This window comes from Amyelois transitella, chromosome 23 (genome assembly GCF_032362555.1).
Source record: "Amyelois transitella isolate CPQ chromosome 23, ilAmyTran1.1, whole genome shotgun sequence".
Taxonomy (NCBI): Eukaryota; Metazoa; Arthropoda; class Insecta; order Lepidoptera; family Pyralidae; genus Amyelois; species Amyelois transitella.
The window spans coordinates 1583073-1597782 of NC_083526.1; the positions used below are offsets into that span (position 1 = coordinate 1583073).

The window sequence follows — 14710 nt, forward strand, 5'->3', positions numbered from 1 at the left end:
GATAACAACCTGTCACTATTTGAATTTCAAATCTATCATTAAGCCAAACTGCTGAATGAGGGCTATCAGTCTTTTCAAGACTGTTGACTCTGTCAACACCTGAAGGGATATTGATGTGATTATATGTTTGTATGTTGATTGGATTTTGATAATGATGATTCATGGCGGAATGCGTTGTGAAATTTTGTAATTAACGAAAAGAACAGTAAGTATGTTACTCTTATTCGTTTAGAATCATAGCATTTTTTATTTATCTTTAATTGAATGGATGTCTAGATGAATGAGTGTCCCGAGACACATTCCGTACCACGTGGCATATCGATCCATAAAGGGGCGGGGGTCCCCCAGATTGCTTGGGGACTTGTGTATAGTATTAGCAGATTGGCTGGACTAATGCACTATTTAAGGAATTTTTTGTCTATACCCTATTTTTTTAAATTTTTTACTGGTTGGAAGAATATGATGGATCATTTGAAAAACGAATTGTTGTTTCTTAATTTTTATTATTGTTTTTAAATATTTTTTTTTCAACTTTAACATGGTCCAACCGTGTTGGTAATGCCTACATAACCTATCTTAGTATTTAATCTATACATAACATAATAAAACATCAAAAATATTTTGTCTGTACATATAGTATTTTTGACTGAAATGGATAGAGGGACACTTATATGTAGAATAAATACAGTGGAATCCGGTTATAACGACGGTCAAGGGACCAGTGATATTACGTCGTAATAACCGGAAGTCGTACTAAACAATCATTTTTTTTTAATAATCATATACAAAATTTATGTACATACGTATTAATACGTATTAAGGTGACTAACAGACAAAAAAAAACATTGAATTAAAAATATTTATGACAAATTAAAAATATTTATCAACCGACAATGACTCTCCAGCAATTTTTCCGGCGACAATATTGTGTCTAGTCTTGAAACGGCTAATCCAACTCGCGGAACAATTAAAGTTAAGAATATTTAAATCTTTAGCAAAACAACTTTCCTTTTCTTGAAGCATGGGCCCATTGACGGGTATTCCTCGATTACGTTGCAGCTTAAACCACTGTAAAAGTGCCACATCAACTTGTTCTTGAGACGACTCCCTCACGCGTTTATGTTTTAAAACGTTTGCGTTAAACAAAGGTTCTATTTTGTGTTTATTCTTTTTTATTGTGGATATAGTCGAGTGATTTACACCAAGTTCCTTCGCAATAGTTACATTCGACTCGCCAGCTTCTAAACGTTGTAAAATAAAACTTTTTTCTTCAATAGAGAAACTTTTTCGCTTAGCCATTTTAGTACGCGCACTCACTTGTCACCCGCAAATTAGGAAATGTAACATAAACAAAACAGACAGTCCGCGATGCATGGGCTAGGTAGGTGCGCGGGGCGGGGATAGCTTCTATTATGTACCTATAACTTAGATTTGTTTGTAAACACGTCGACGCACGTCGTTATAACCGGACAATGTGCGTTGAATTCCGTCGTTAAAAGCGGTCGGTCGTTATAAGCGGAGTCGTAATAAACGAATGTACTTTCATAGTGGCTCGATACGAAACCAAACATATGTCTATAGTTGCGTCGCTAAAAACGGTTGGTTGTTATATGCGAAGTCGTACTAAACGGATTCTACTGTAATAGAAAACAAAAATTTTGTCTGTGTATGATCACGCTTATCTCCGAAAGTACTGAACCGATTTACTGAAAACTTTCACCAATTGCTTTTTTTTAACTCAGAAAAACATTTAAAGTTTGTTTCATCAAAATCGGTTCACTAAAACAAATTATCGTCATTGTCATCTTAGTTCACTTCTTCAATTATCTTAATTCCACCACAACGCATAAACGTGGCCTAAGCTTTCTGTCTTTTCAAAACTAAAAGGCTGTCACTTCGCAAGGGATAGGTATAGACGTGACTATATGTATGTATATTAGTATTAAAAAATTACGCATATTGTGAACTTGTAAGCTTAAATTAGTAAATGTGACTTACCCAGATCACTAGTTTTGCAGGGGGTATAGCTACCGACAAAAATATACATAGTTTAGAAGGAAGGAGGTTTCAACGTTCCTCGATTTTTGGACAACTGCCAACTTATTTCAGTTTGACCTGTCTTTCACCTTTGACCCGGCGTTTGGGGGATGACCGATCAAACAAATGGCCTGTGCATAATTTAAATTGTGCCACGACAAGAATAGAACTGTGATTTCAATTTTATAGAACGTAATTATGTAGGTTTACCTGCTTCTATCTTTTTACTTATAAAAGAATGTTGAAATGAGAACCACCTTTTTTGAAGTCGGTTAAAAAGTGGATAGGTACTCACTGATTGATTGATTAACATATAAACGTATCTACAGCCCAAACCACTGAGTTTAGATTACAGAAAGCTAGGGGATTTTTTTAAATCCGGGAATAACGTATAACCTATTAAAGTTTTTAAAAATTAATAATGAAAAATGAAATCAATTACTTTTTAAGAAAAAAAAAACATTTTTTTTTTGTCGCAAAAGGTAACATTACATTGTTCATAATGATAGAAATAAAAAATTACATGATGCGACCAAAACGGTTTCCACTTAGCATATGCATGTGTATGATGAGGTTACACAATGTTCTAATTTTCAGTGAAACCTAGTCGCTGCAACTTTCTTTACAAAGCATCTCTATGGAAATCACTTGTTTTTTTTTGTTTCACTACAAATTCAATTAAAAAAATACGTTGTGATAACACTCTAATTTAAAAATAAGAATTCCTAAACACTAATATTTTAGTCTGTCTCTCTATTTTTCCACATGAGTATGGCAACAAAATTGCTTGCTAGTGATAAAAAAAAAATAACCCCCGCATGATTGACAAGTCCAGCCCTGTCCAACCTCGTTATCCACTCTCAGTTTACCCCAAAACTAACGTAGTGACGAGGGCTCGACAAACAACGTAATCTGACCCTTATAGACGCACCCTATTTGGTTCAAGGCCGTTCAGTTCGCACATAGGGTGACTTAGAGACCGGCAGATTGTTTGCAGATTTTATTTTCAACTAGCTGTGCCCGCGACTTTGTCTCCGTGGAATAGTCATTTTGGGCATCATTGAAGCCCTTAAGGATGGTTATCTTCCTCGATAAATGGTCTATTCAACGCCAAAAGAATTTTTCATTTCGAACCAGTAGTTCTTGAGATTAGCGCGTTCAAACAAACAAACTTTAGCTTTATTATATTACGCGTAGTACTTATAGATTTAATTGATGCTCTTGGAATTGCACGGAATAGGTATATTCTTCTTTTCCATTTTTACACTAAATAATTGGACATCCTTTTTGACAGACCAAAACATATAGAACCAAAATGACTAAAGTTATCATTTAATTATTTTTTTTTGATCCACATCCTCAATATTAAGAAAGAAAAAAAGATTTAATTCTTGTATGTTTGTAACGAATTAACTCAAAAACTATCAGAATGTTTTTAAAGAAATTTGGCACAGATATAGAAAAGACCTTTGGGAGTAACAGCCAAAAACTAGGCATTTTTTTTTCTGGAATTTCCCACGGGGGCGTGAGGCTCCCACCACGCAATAGCTAGTATAATAATTATACGCTTCAATCCGTGGTAAAAGTAGTGAGGAAGGTAAGCAGTCATTATCAATGAACAAACGTTTCAATTTCATGTTATCCTATTGTGATTGTAAACAAAATAACAGTACACAATTTTATAAGGAAGTCAATTTGACAGCAAAAAAGTTTCCTGCTTCGAAAGAATTGGCGAAGGGCAACTGCGGCTTTTACTAAGAATAAGGTAATTTATACATTTTGTAGGTAATTGACCTGACATTTAAGGAGATAGTCACCTTCCGCCAGATGATGGATGTCGTAAAAGGCGACTTAATACACATTGATATAGTGCAGCTTTTATTATGATCCAATATACTATATGGTTAGATTCCAATGTAAAGGTAGATCAGACAGGATTCGCGTCGTATAAAACCTGACTCACATTATGGTCTAAAGGCGTACTTTCTCTCCAGTCTCCTTATCCTTTATTCGCATCCCACGACTTTCAACAGCACCACAATAGCATTGTAATATATAGTTGTATATTGTAATGTGTAGTGTAATAGAATGTAGGGTTAGTAATAAAAACGCTTTTTTTACTTTGAGACGTTACAAGCTGAATATTTCTAGCAAGAAGAACAAAAGGCATCAACAAGAAAGCGCTGAGGACAGCTGCTCTCATTCAGCACAAAAATGGCGAGACTTCTTTACAAAGCGACTGGTTTTGTATGCGGGGTGCCTCAAGGACATGTTTTTGGTCCACCTTTTATTAGTAAAACTAGCTGTGCCCGCGACTCCGTCCGCGTGGAATAGTTATTTTGGGCATCATTGCAGTTTTTTTCACATTTTCCATTATTTCTTCGCTCCTTACAGTTGCAGCATGATGTTACATAGCCTAAAGCCTTCCTCGATAATTGGTCTATTTAACACAAAAAGATTATTTCAATTCGAACCAGCACTTCCTGAGATAAGCGCGTTCAAACAAACAAACTCTTCAGCTTTATAATATTAGTATAGATTTTGACTACAGTTTTGTCTATCAGTCTATGTATTATAATTATTAATAACTTTTTATATCGATTTAAAAATGACTTAGTTCCATACAAACTTGCACCCTCTATTTCATCCCCTTGGGATAGAATTTCAGGATAAAAAGTAGCCTATATTCTAATCCAGGTTATTAACTATATCTGTGCCGAATTTCGTTCAGATCCGTTCGGTAGATTTTTCGTGATGCGCGTACAAACATACAGACAGACAGACGGACAGACAGACGGACAGACAGACAGACAGACAAAAAATCTAAAAAAAATTGTTTTGGCTTCTATTGACCCTAAAAAGACCCCTTATATTTTTTTTCTTAAATATCTTCAATGTACAGACAAAGTTCAGTTACAGTTTTATTATATGTTTGGATGTTTGGATATTTATGTTTTGAATTAAACCGACCTAGTAAAAATAGTAGCAAGTGGTTCGTATGGCACATCTGAGTGTCTGGCTGATAATAGCAGTGATAAAATTAGACACATTTGATTATAATATAGTCAGAAAATTGCAAAGTGGAAACCTTTCACGGGTTCAGCCAAGACAAAAGGGGCTTTGAACTGTTAAGGGTACATTTAAAGATTCTATATTACAAGAAACAGAGTAGAAAAAAGGACAAGATAAATTAGGAAACACCGTAAAAGGCTTGTCCTTTGAGTGGGTTCCAACCAACTCTTAGATTCAGAGTAAAGTTCAATTACAGAGATAATCGTACAAACCATAGCCATATAGGAAATGTAGTGTTACTTGAGTAACAGCTACTCATTAAAATTAAAACTGATCCTCATTTCTTTTTCAGGGCGCCCAAAGACGAAGAATGCGAGAGCGAGGCTTTGAAAGCAGAAGAAGCGGAGGCGGAAGGCAAAGACAGCGGGGCTCTCGAAGCCAAGATGTCTTTGCTGAACGGCATCACAGTCATCGTGGGCTCCATCATCGGTAGCGGCATCTTCGTGTCTCCTACAGGAGTTCTCAAATACACAGGCTCAGTTAATGCTAGCCTTTTGGTCTGGATTGCCTCTGGGGTTTTTAGTATGGTAAGTTTTGTTCTCAAGAGTTTAATTTAGTTTTGACAGAATGGTGGTCGTCAATCAGGAACAGATAGCGAAAGTTTCGACATATAACATTTAAAATAACGAATTCTGGTCAGATTGCAAGTTTATTGCCGTTTTAATTTGAAATTTCATCTCATCGGGTTATCTACCACGTGATATGGTTCTTTGTGGAAGATCTTCCGCCAGGCTAGGTGTTATGCCTGGGGAACCGCGGCTCCAACGATGTTGTGTCGGAGGTTGTATATATAGCTCCAATCCGTGAAATCTTTGAAATCGCGTCTTAGATTCTTCGCTGCTATTGGTCGAGCGCGTCAATTTCTTCGCGATGATTGACAGTAGTTGTTTGATTTGATGTTGTGACGAGTGGCGTAGAGATGTCGCCACATAATTATTCCCTTCTCCACCAGAGTATCAATTAATTTATGGTGAGTTTGGTTATTCATTTAAAAGCCATTACAAGTTCTCAAAGCCACGATGTCTTTACTGAACGGGATCATAGTCATCGTGGGCTCTCAGTAATTTTTTACTTTTCATTTATTATTGATAGATAAATCTAAGTCAGTATGTCAATCAACTTTCCATTTTCATATACACACATACTTTTTTGAAGTTATGAAAAAGAAACGGATTAATTCACTTGAAGCTCGGCTTGTCTTTCGTACTTCCCTGGACAGTAATTTATTGTAACAATATTAAGAACGTCGCCTTGGGGAATGCGACGTCTTATTAAAAAAGGCTTTTAAATTAATAAGGTTAAAATTAAACCGGTCTTAAAAGCAAACGTTGATTTAGAATTATATCGCTATAAATAGAGAAGTATATTTCGTACATAAAAATAAGCAAAGATCATTCATGATACCAAGGTATCTTTTAAGTTATGAATAACCTGTGTTCGCTTAGTTTTGGCTTCATGATACCTAGTCTGAAAATATTTGAATGCTCATCAGATAGAAATAACATATTTAATTTGAGACACATACATTTATCTTCAATGACATAACACATAGCACATGGCCTATGATAACACGTGTTTCACTAATAACAAGGCTGATAGCAAATGTTCAGTGTGATTTCATATTTATTATAATATCTGTCTGGATATCGTAAAAGGCGACTAAGGGATAGGCTTACAAACTTGGGATTCTTTTTTGGGCGATGGGCTAGCAACCTGTCACTATTTGAATCTCAATTCTATCATTAAGCCAAATAGCCGAATGTGGCCATTCAGTCTTTTCAAGACTGTCGGCTCTGTCTACCCCGCAAGGGATATAGACGTGACCATATGTATGTATGTTATAATATCTCTCACTCTTGGCATCCTTCTATGACATTTATCGGGAAACATAAGTAAAGTACCTGCCAATGCTATTTTAAATCTATTACAGCGCGAGCGATGATTTGGGTTTAACCGCTACAAAGCGAAGACATCTACCAGGCTAGCTATTGTGTCTCGGAAACCTCGGGGTCTCTATGAAATCCGTACTGAAACATGAGCCACAAAAGAAGATATCAATTAAAATGATTTCTACACTAATATTATAAAGAGGAAAACTTTGTTTGTTTGGTTGTAATGAATAGGCTCAAAAACTACTGGACCGATTTTAAGAATTCTCCATTCGAAAGCTACATTATCCACGAGTAACATAGACTATATTTTATTTTGGAAAAAAATAGGGTTCCGTAATAATATATAAAAATAATTGGCAAAACAGCGTTTGCCGGGTCAGCTAGTCTTGAATAAACTTAATATTCTTCTTTAAGGTGCTGAGCTAGCCACCTGTCACTATTTGAATCTCAAATCATTAAGCCATACGTGGCATTTCAGTATTTTCAAGACAGTCGGCTCTGCCTTCCCCGCAAGGGATGAAGACGTGATTATATTTGTCGCAGATAGGAGCCTACTGCTATGCGGAGTTGGGGACGATGATTCGTCAGAGCGGGGCTGACTACGCGTATATCATGGAGACATTCGGACCATTTGCTGCCTTCATCAGGCTTTGGATCGAGTGTATGATAGTCAGACCTTGTTCACAGGTAAGTTTTATCTCCATTTTAATATATATTCTATATACTAGCACTATGTATGTATGTTTGTACATGCCGTGTGATTCCCGGCACCAACAGGAAAAAGAATAGGACCACTCCATCTCTCTCCCATGGATGTCGTAAAAGGCGACCAAGGAATAGGCTTATAAACTTATATTTTAGGCGATGGGCTAACAACCTGCCACTATTTGAATCTCAATTCTATCTTAAAGCCAAATAGCTGAACGTGGCTCATCAGTCTTTTCAAGACTGTTGGCTCTGTCTACCCCGCAAGGGATATAGACGTGACTATATGTATGTATGCACTATGTATCCCTGGAATTATCCATTCCTTTACCGAGAATAACGCGGTTGAATTTCTACTATAATTTTTTTTGTTATCGGAATCGGTATTTTTGTCACTAGTGTTTTGAAATTGGCTCTGGCTTTCTATTATTAGTTTTTTTTTTCTTTTTTGTTTTTCCCCTGAGTGTTACACCACACCCAGGGGAAGTTTATTACCAGAATCTTTCTGCATGATTACAGAGACATTATTAAACGTTGTTGTTTACATGGCATATGAAAACAATTACATGACTTTGTACATTCTCATAGTCTGCTTCTATTACTATCTTTTAGACGTGTATTTTACAATACATATCTATGTATTTTCTATTATTAGTTTACAATGCTATAATTACAAAGTTCGTGTACACATACTTCTTTTAACGACAATAATCCTAACACCCCCTTTCAACACCGGGGGTAAACGAAATCCAATTAATCCACCCACAATTTCTAGCTACAAACCATATTGATCTATGTTACGTAAACTGCTTCGATCGGATCTGACCTTACAGTCGTAAGGTGGCTGACCTCTCTGACCCTAGATTTGATATTATCATAGTTATATCATTTAATGGACTGTTTACAGGCAAATGACGAAATAGGAAGTAGTAATCGTCGATTCTACATAATGAGTGAATGAATGAATGATTTATTTGAAACAACTCAACTTACGCAAGCTTCTCAAACACATGACATTAAAATAAATAAAATAGAACTATATAAATAAAATAGAACATAAGAAATTCGTGATAATAATTATTTCAGTACAAAATGTAATTATACGATGTATCATTGGACTTGTGTATACATTTTCCATTTTCAAAAAATTTACTGGATTGAAATTGAAGCGATAAGTTAACCTGTAGCTCATCAGCTCAATAAAACTTTAAATACACTAAAATAGGTAGCACTTCAATATGAAGATCTATTCAAATCTGCTGATTCTGTTGCGAAATTATGAGCGAGCCGAAAAAACTTTGTTAAAATAGGTAGTACTTCAATATGAAGATCTATTCAAATCTGCTGATTCTATTACGAAATGATGAGCGAGCCGAACAAACTTTGTCCAGTTCCCTGCCAGCTATGATAGTAGGTACTTAGCACAACTTTAATGTCTTTATAGTAATACCTCAATTCTATCATTAAGCCTAATAGCTGAACGTGGCCATTCAGTCTTTTCAAGATTGTTGGCTGTGTCTACCCCGCAATGGATATAGACGTGACCATATGTATGTATAGTAATACCTACTTATTAATGTTGGATGTCGCTAATAGAGACAATAAAATTGGCTACTACATTGCAAATGGACAAAAATAGAGCTGTTTTATTCATACGTATTAGGGGTTTATCGATTTTAGATAGATTGGCGCCCAACGTGGTGCGAGGCTTTATTTTAATTTATATTATACTTACTGGATTCTGCCTGCGACTTGGTTTGAAAATATAGCTCATGTGTGGTAACTCAAGTTTACATGTACGAGTAGTATTATTAAGTATTTATCAAACTTATAAATCACTTGAGAATCTGGTGTAGACGAAAAGAAGAACGCGACGCCGTTTTTATCGCGCGATAACTATCGCTGTTTCGCTTTTTATAATGACGTAATTCGGGGCAGCGACAGTATTTGGTGTTTTGGCAGCTGGGCGTAGGAATAGGATGTGGACATTAATCATTTGTTTTACTTGCACGTAAGAAAACTCCAAATTTTTACGGGAATGCAAAATGAAACACATTAGTCATCTAACGCAAGCGGGCTGATTGACAGATTTTATGTAACGAACGAACATTATAAATTACTTATTGAGCCATGATATTTCAAACTGACCATAAAAACTTTGGCAACTATTTTCGAAGCATTTAGAAAGAGTTAGCACGAAAGAGCGGGTATTGATATTGATGATACTTTTGCATCCGACGAAGGTTCAACAGATAAAATAACCTTGGTAATGGCGACGCGACGAGAATAAAGCTGTTTATAGATCGTGTTTAGAATCTCTTAGATCGAACAATATTGGCGCCCAACGTGGGGCGGGTATTTTATTTTCCTTTCTCTTTTTACGATATTGCTCTGACAGTTTTATCAGAGGTTTTATTCACCGATTTACAAGATTGGTGTCACTATAGCATTAGTTTGATAATATAGAATGTGCGCCACATTAATCAATCATTGCATACTGTTACTAAATATGTATGTAAACTAAACAAAAAATATGTTGGAGTAAGAGGGGCTACGCAGTAGACCACAAGCCTAGAGTATTTTTATGAACATCCTAATTTAATATATAAAGGTTTCATCTCTTATAGAGTAGACAGAACCAACAGTCTTGATAATACTCGTACTAGAAGGCCATGCTCAGCTGGATGGCACTGGCAACCATAACCTCTAACCTTTTTTTTTATTGGCGTCTTTGGCAAATTTCCTATAGCCCAAAGTTGATCATCGCGATTTAAGGGTTAAGAACAACTTTATATTTTTCCTTCATGCATGTTTCTCTTCCTCTGTGATACATGAATTCTAATTATTTTTCGCAGGCAATCGTTGCATTAACTTTCAGCGTTTACGTCCTGAAGCCAGTGTTTCCTGAATGTGACCCTCCAGAGGACGCGACGAGACTTTTAGCAGCATGTTGTATATGTAAGTTTATTTCAAGACATAGAATCTATTATCTTATCAATTCACTTCGTTCCCTCAGGAAAATTAAGGGAAAAAGCTTATGTTTACTCTTGAAGGTTTTGTCTGGTTTTGAGCCAAATATCATCACATCATGAATGTATGTGAATGAATGTGGCTTATCGGTCATTATAAGACTGTTGGCTCTGTCTACCCCGCAAGGGATATAGACGTGATTATATGTATGTATGTATCATCACATCACACTCATGAAGAGTTTGTCTGTTATTACGTGCAAAATATCACACATCAGGTTTTCACTCGATAAGACTCCCGTCTGACCTTTTTGTGATCTCCCTGTATTTTTTTTACAGAAATCTAGCCCATGTAAAATCATGGTATAGCCACTTCTTGCCAGAATTTCTATTCCTACTCCAACGCTAAAACAACGGTTAGCATTTTGTAAAAGACACTGCAAAGTACAGAACTCAGAACATGTTATATAACATATAATCACGTCTATATTCCCTGCGGGACAGACAAACCCAACAGTGATCAAAAGTCAGAAAGGCCACGCCCGTTTGGCTCAACGATAAAATCTAGCTTCAAAGAGTGACAGGTTGCTAGCCCATCGTCTAAAAGAGGAATCCCAAGTATATGCCTATCCCTTAGTCACCTTTTATGACATCCACGGGAAAGAGATGGTGTGGTCCTATTATTACGCTTATAAAGCGTCTAATACGTGGAATTGATAAGTTTTCGTTTCGAAGATTTCATCTTTTCACAATACCTACTTTGCGTCATCCACATTCAAGGTATTTTCATACAAGTTTGTTAATTACTTCTTAGTCCGCATTATTATGTTTCTACTGTCCATTTAAGACAAACTAATTTATCAACCCTTCCAGTGCTACTGACATTCGTCAACTGCTGGTCGGTCCGTGCTGCCACCAGGGTTCAGGATTGGTTCACGTACGCGAAACTCCTGGCGCTGTTCATCATCATAGCTGCTGGGGCTTACCAGCTTACCCAAGGTTAGTGTTCCAATTGGAAACCTATCTATCCCAAAATAACTATTCCACGGGGACGAAGTCGCGGGTTTAGCTAGTATAATATATTAACGTAGTTATACGATAGAATCTACGATTTTGTTAGTAGATAAAGAAAGGTAGTTAAATTAAATAATATAACATACATATTACATACATATGGTCACGTCTATATCCCTTGCGGGGTAGACAAAGCCAACATTCTTGAAAAGACTGAATGGCCACGTTCAGCTATTTGGCTTAATGATAGAATTGAGATTCAAATAGTGACATATTGCTAGTAAAAACTATTGCCGGTCCCAGATTCTAGGCAAATATCTGTTATCGTGGCCTGAACCGATAGCAAAATAATCTTGTGAAAATAAACCAAACAGCTGAACGCGCCTATCAGTCTTTTCAAGACTTTAAGCTCTGTCTACCCCGCAAGCGATATATACGTGGCTATATGCATGTATGTAAAATTAGATCATATAAATTGATTCTTGATCCCGTGCCATTGACGTGTATGCGAATGCAGTTGCATTTATTTTACCAGCGCCATTTTTTCTGGCGTAAATAAAAAACTATACACATATATATATATATATGTATATATATAGTATTTTTACTGATAATATTTTTCGTGACATGGATAGCCTTGAGCTAACAATGTCAATTTCAACCTCCGTAGGTAGTTTGTTCAAGTGTGGCCCCAAATTGTTTGAATGCGTGTGCGCAATATAAAAGAATGCACGTAATCGTGCCTGTTGTGAAGAGTTAATAAAATTTAGTTGTATTTCTATTACAAAAGAATTATCTTTTGTGCTTATATGAAGTGAGTAATGAATGTGGATGAAGCGAAAGAAGTATGCAGGAATCGTGGCAAATAGAAAGTTGTATCTGCCTACCCCTCCGGAAAGGCGTGATCTTAAAAATATGTACATACAAACATATAGTCACGTCTATATCCCTTGCGGGTTAGGCAGAGCCAACATTTTTCAAAAGACTGAAAGGTCACGTTCAGCTGTATGCAAATTTAAAAAGTTGCTAGCTTATTCGCCTTTTACGACATACATGGGAAAAATATGGAGTAGTCCCATTCTTAAGTGCCAGGAACCGCACGGCAATGATGGAATTGAAATTCAAATAGAGACAGGTTGCTTCTTCATACATACATATGGTCACGTCTAACTCCCTTGCGGGGTAGACAGAGCCAACAGTCTTGAAAAGACTGAATGGCCACGTTCAGCTGTTTGGCTTAATGATAGAATTGAGATTCAAATAGGTAGCGACAGGTTGCTAGCCCATCGCCTAAAAAAAAATCCCAAGTTTGTAAGCCTATCCCTTAGTCGCCTTTTACGACATCCATGGGAAAGAGATGGAGTGTCCTATTTTTTTTTGATGGGTGCCGGGAACCACACTTCATTAATTGAAAATCAATGAATGGAGAAGCATAAATTAATTAGATCATGTCACTAGCATATTCCGTATAAATATGGTAGTCATCAAGAATTCTCGAGCACAAAAGGCAGGAGTCACAAGTCAATTTGCGCGGGAAATTGGATCCACTTCAACAAAATGGCGTAAATCAATTTGTTGGTTTCTTCATGTAGGTAGATATTATGTATACATACAAACATACATACGATCACGTCTTTGTGAGGAACATCGTGAGGAAACCTGCACATTCAGGCAACTGGATGTGTAACCATGATCGATCCAATACGGGTTAGGTTTACCTGCAAAGGTTGCGGAGGTCAGATGGAGTAGTAGCTTCGTGTAAAAACCTGACTCACCCTATCCAGGATCCATGGTCAAATGCATACCCTGGGCTCCTCTCCAGAGTGGTGAGGATGCAACCGGGACTAAAAGCCAGAAGGAAGAAGAAGACAAGCCTTTAAAAAATCCGGGGTTTATAGCCGCGTTATATCTGTGGCTACCAACATACTTACCATCAAGTACCAACATACTTACCAACAAGCTTACCTTACCGAATAACAAGAACAACAGTTACCTTCACAACATTTACCATTTACAATAACAATACCTTACCAGGATATAATAGATATAATACATATATATATAAGAGATGAATAAAACAAATCAAGCACTTTAATATCATGCCGACTTCGTTGCCCAGAAACCAGAAGAAGCTAGTTCTGAAAAGAACTGTTTGTGAGCGCGTGCACATTGACATGCCACACATCGTGCATCAGTTCTTCCAGGCAGCATCAGCATCTTCACACGCCAATTCTCCACACTGCATTATTGTCCATCGGATCTCCGTCCGAAACAACACAAGTCAAGAGTTCGACGCGCACACTGCACTTCGCGAGAGCATCACGAGCGCGACCTCACGCCGCAAGTTCAAATTCACACTGAGGCGGGGAGCAAGCAGCAAGACGGTTTTATACGCAAGCAAGTTTCACCCAACAAACATCGCGTGCACACCGCACGTGGCGCCCTCGGCGCGCCTGCGGCCGCACCGGGCGTCACAGAAACTCAAGCTCGACACGTGTAGCGGAAACGAGACGGAGCTATCCAGACTCAAGAGACAGCAATGCAAAATTCTCAGAAATCTATGCAAATTCATTTTATTATCCTCAAAAACTTTTAGATAGATTTCCTATTGTAAATACGCTCACACTATTGGCTATAATTCGATATTTCTGATTTGTTACAAATAACTTCTCTTTATCATTGGTTATAATTCTGTATTTCTGATTCGTCCTTGCATTTTCCTTTGTAAATAGTTTTATATAAATATGTCTCAATTTTGTAAATAAACCATTCCATTCTCACCTTCTGAAACGGAGTATTATTCTACTACAACAAACCCTGGAGAATCTCTCTCTCTCCAAATTGGTGACCTCCGACTGAACAACATCAAGAAGAAGAAACCCTGCTCGTCGGCCCAGCGGAAATATTCCAAAAGAAAATTTCAACGCGGAATCTCTGCCCGACTGCAACAAAAGAAGGAATCAACATGGACGCCGAAAAATCTGCCGCAAATGCCGCCGCCGCCGCCGCATCGCAGTCCAC

The 14710-nt window shown here is 37.1% G+C and overlaps 1 protein-coding gene across 1 annotated transcript in view; it reads left to right on the forward strand.

The window, feature by feature from the left end:
• Positions 1–14710, forward strand: part of LOC106140027 (large neutral amino acids transporter small subunit 1) — a 36787-nt gene that overhangs the window by 5109 nt on the left and 16968 nt on the right. Inside the window, exons 2-5 of the mRNA XM_060951002.1 lie at positions 5402–5636; positions 7545–7688; positions 10562–10664; positions 11549–11674. Coding sequence (XP_060806985.1) covers positions 5402–5636; positions 7545–7688; positions 10562–10664; positions 11549–11674 — 608 coding nt within the window. The remainder of the gene's footprint in view (positions 1–5401; positions 5637–7544; positions 7689–10561; positions 10665–11548; positions 11675–14710) is intronic.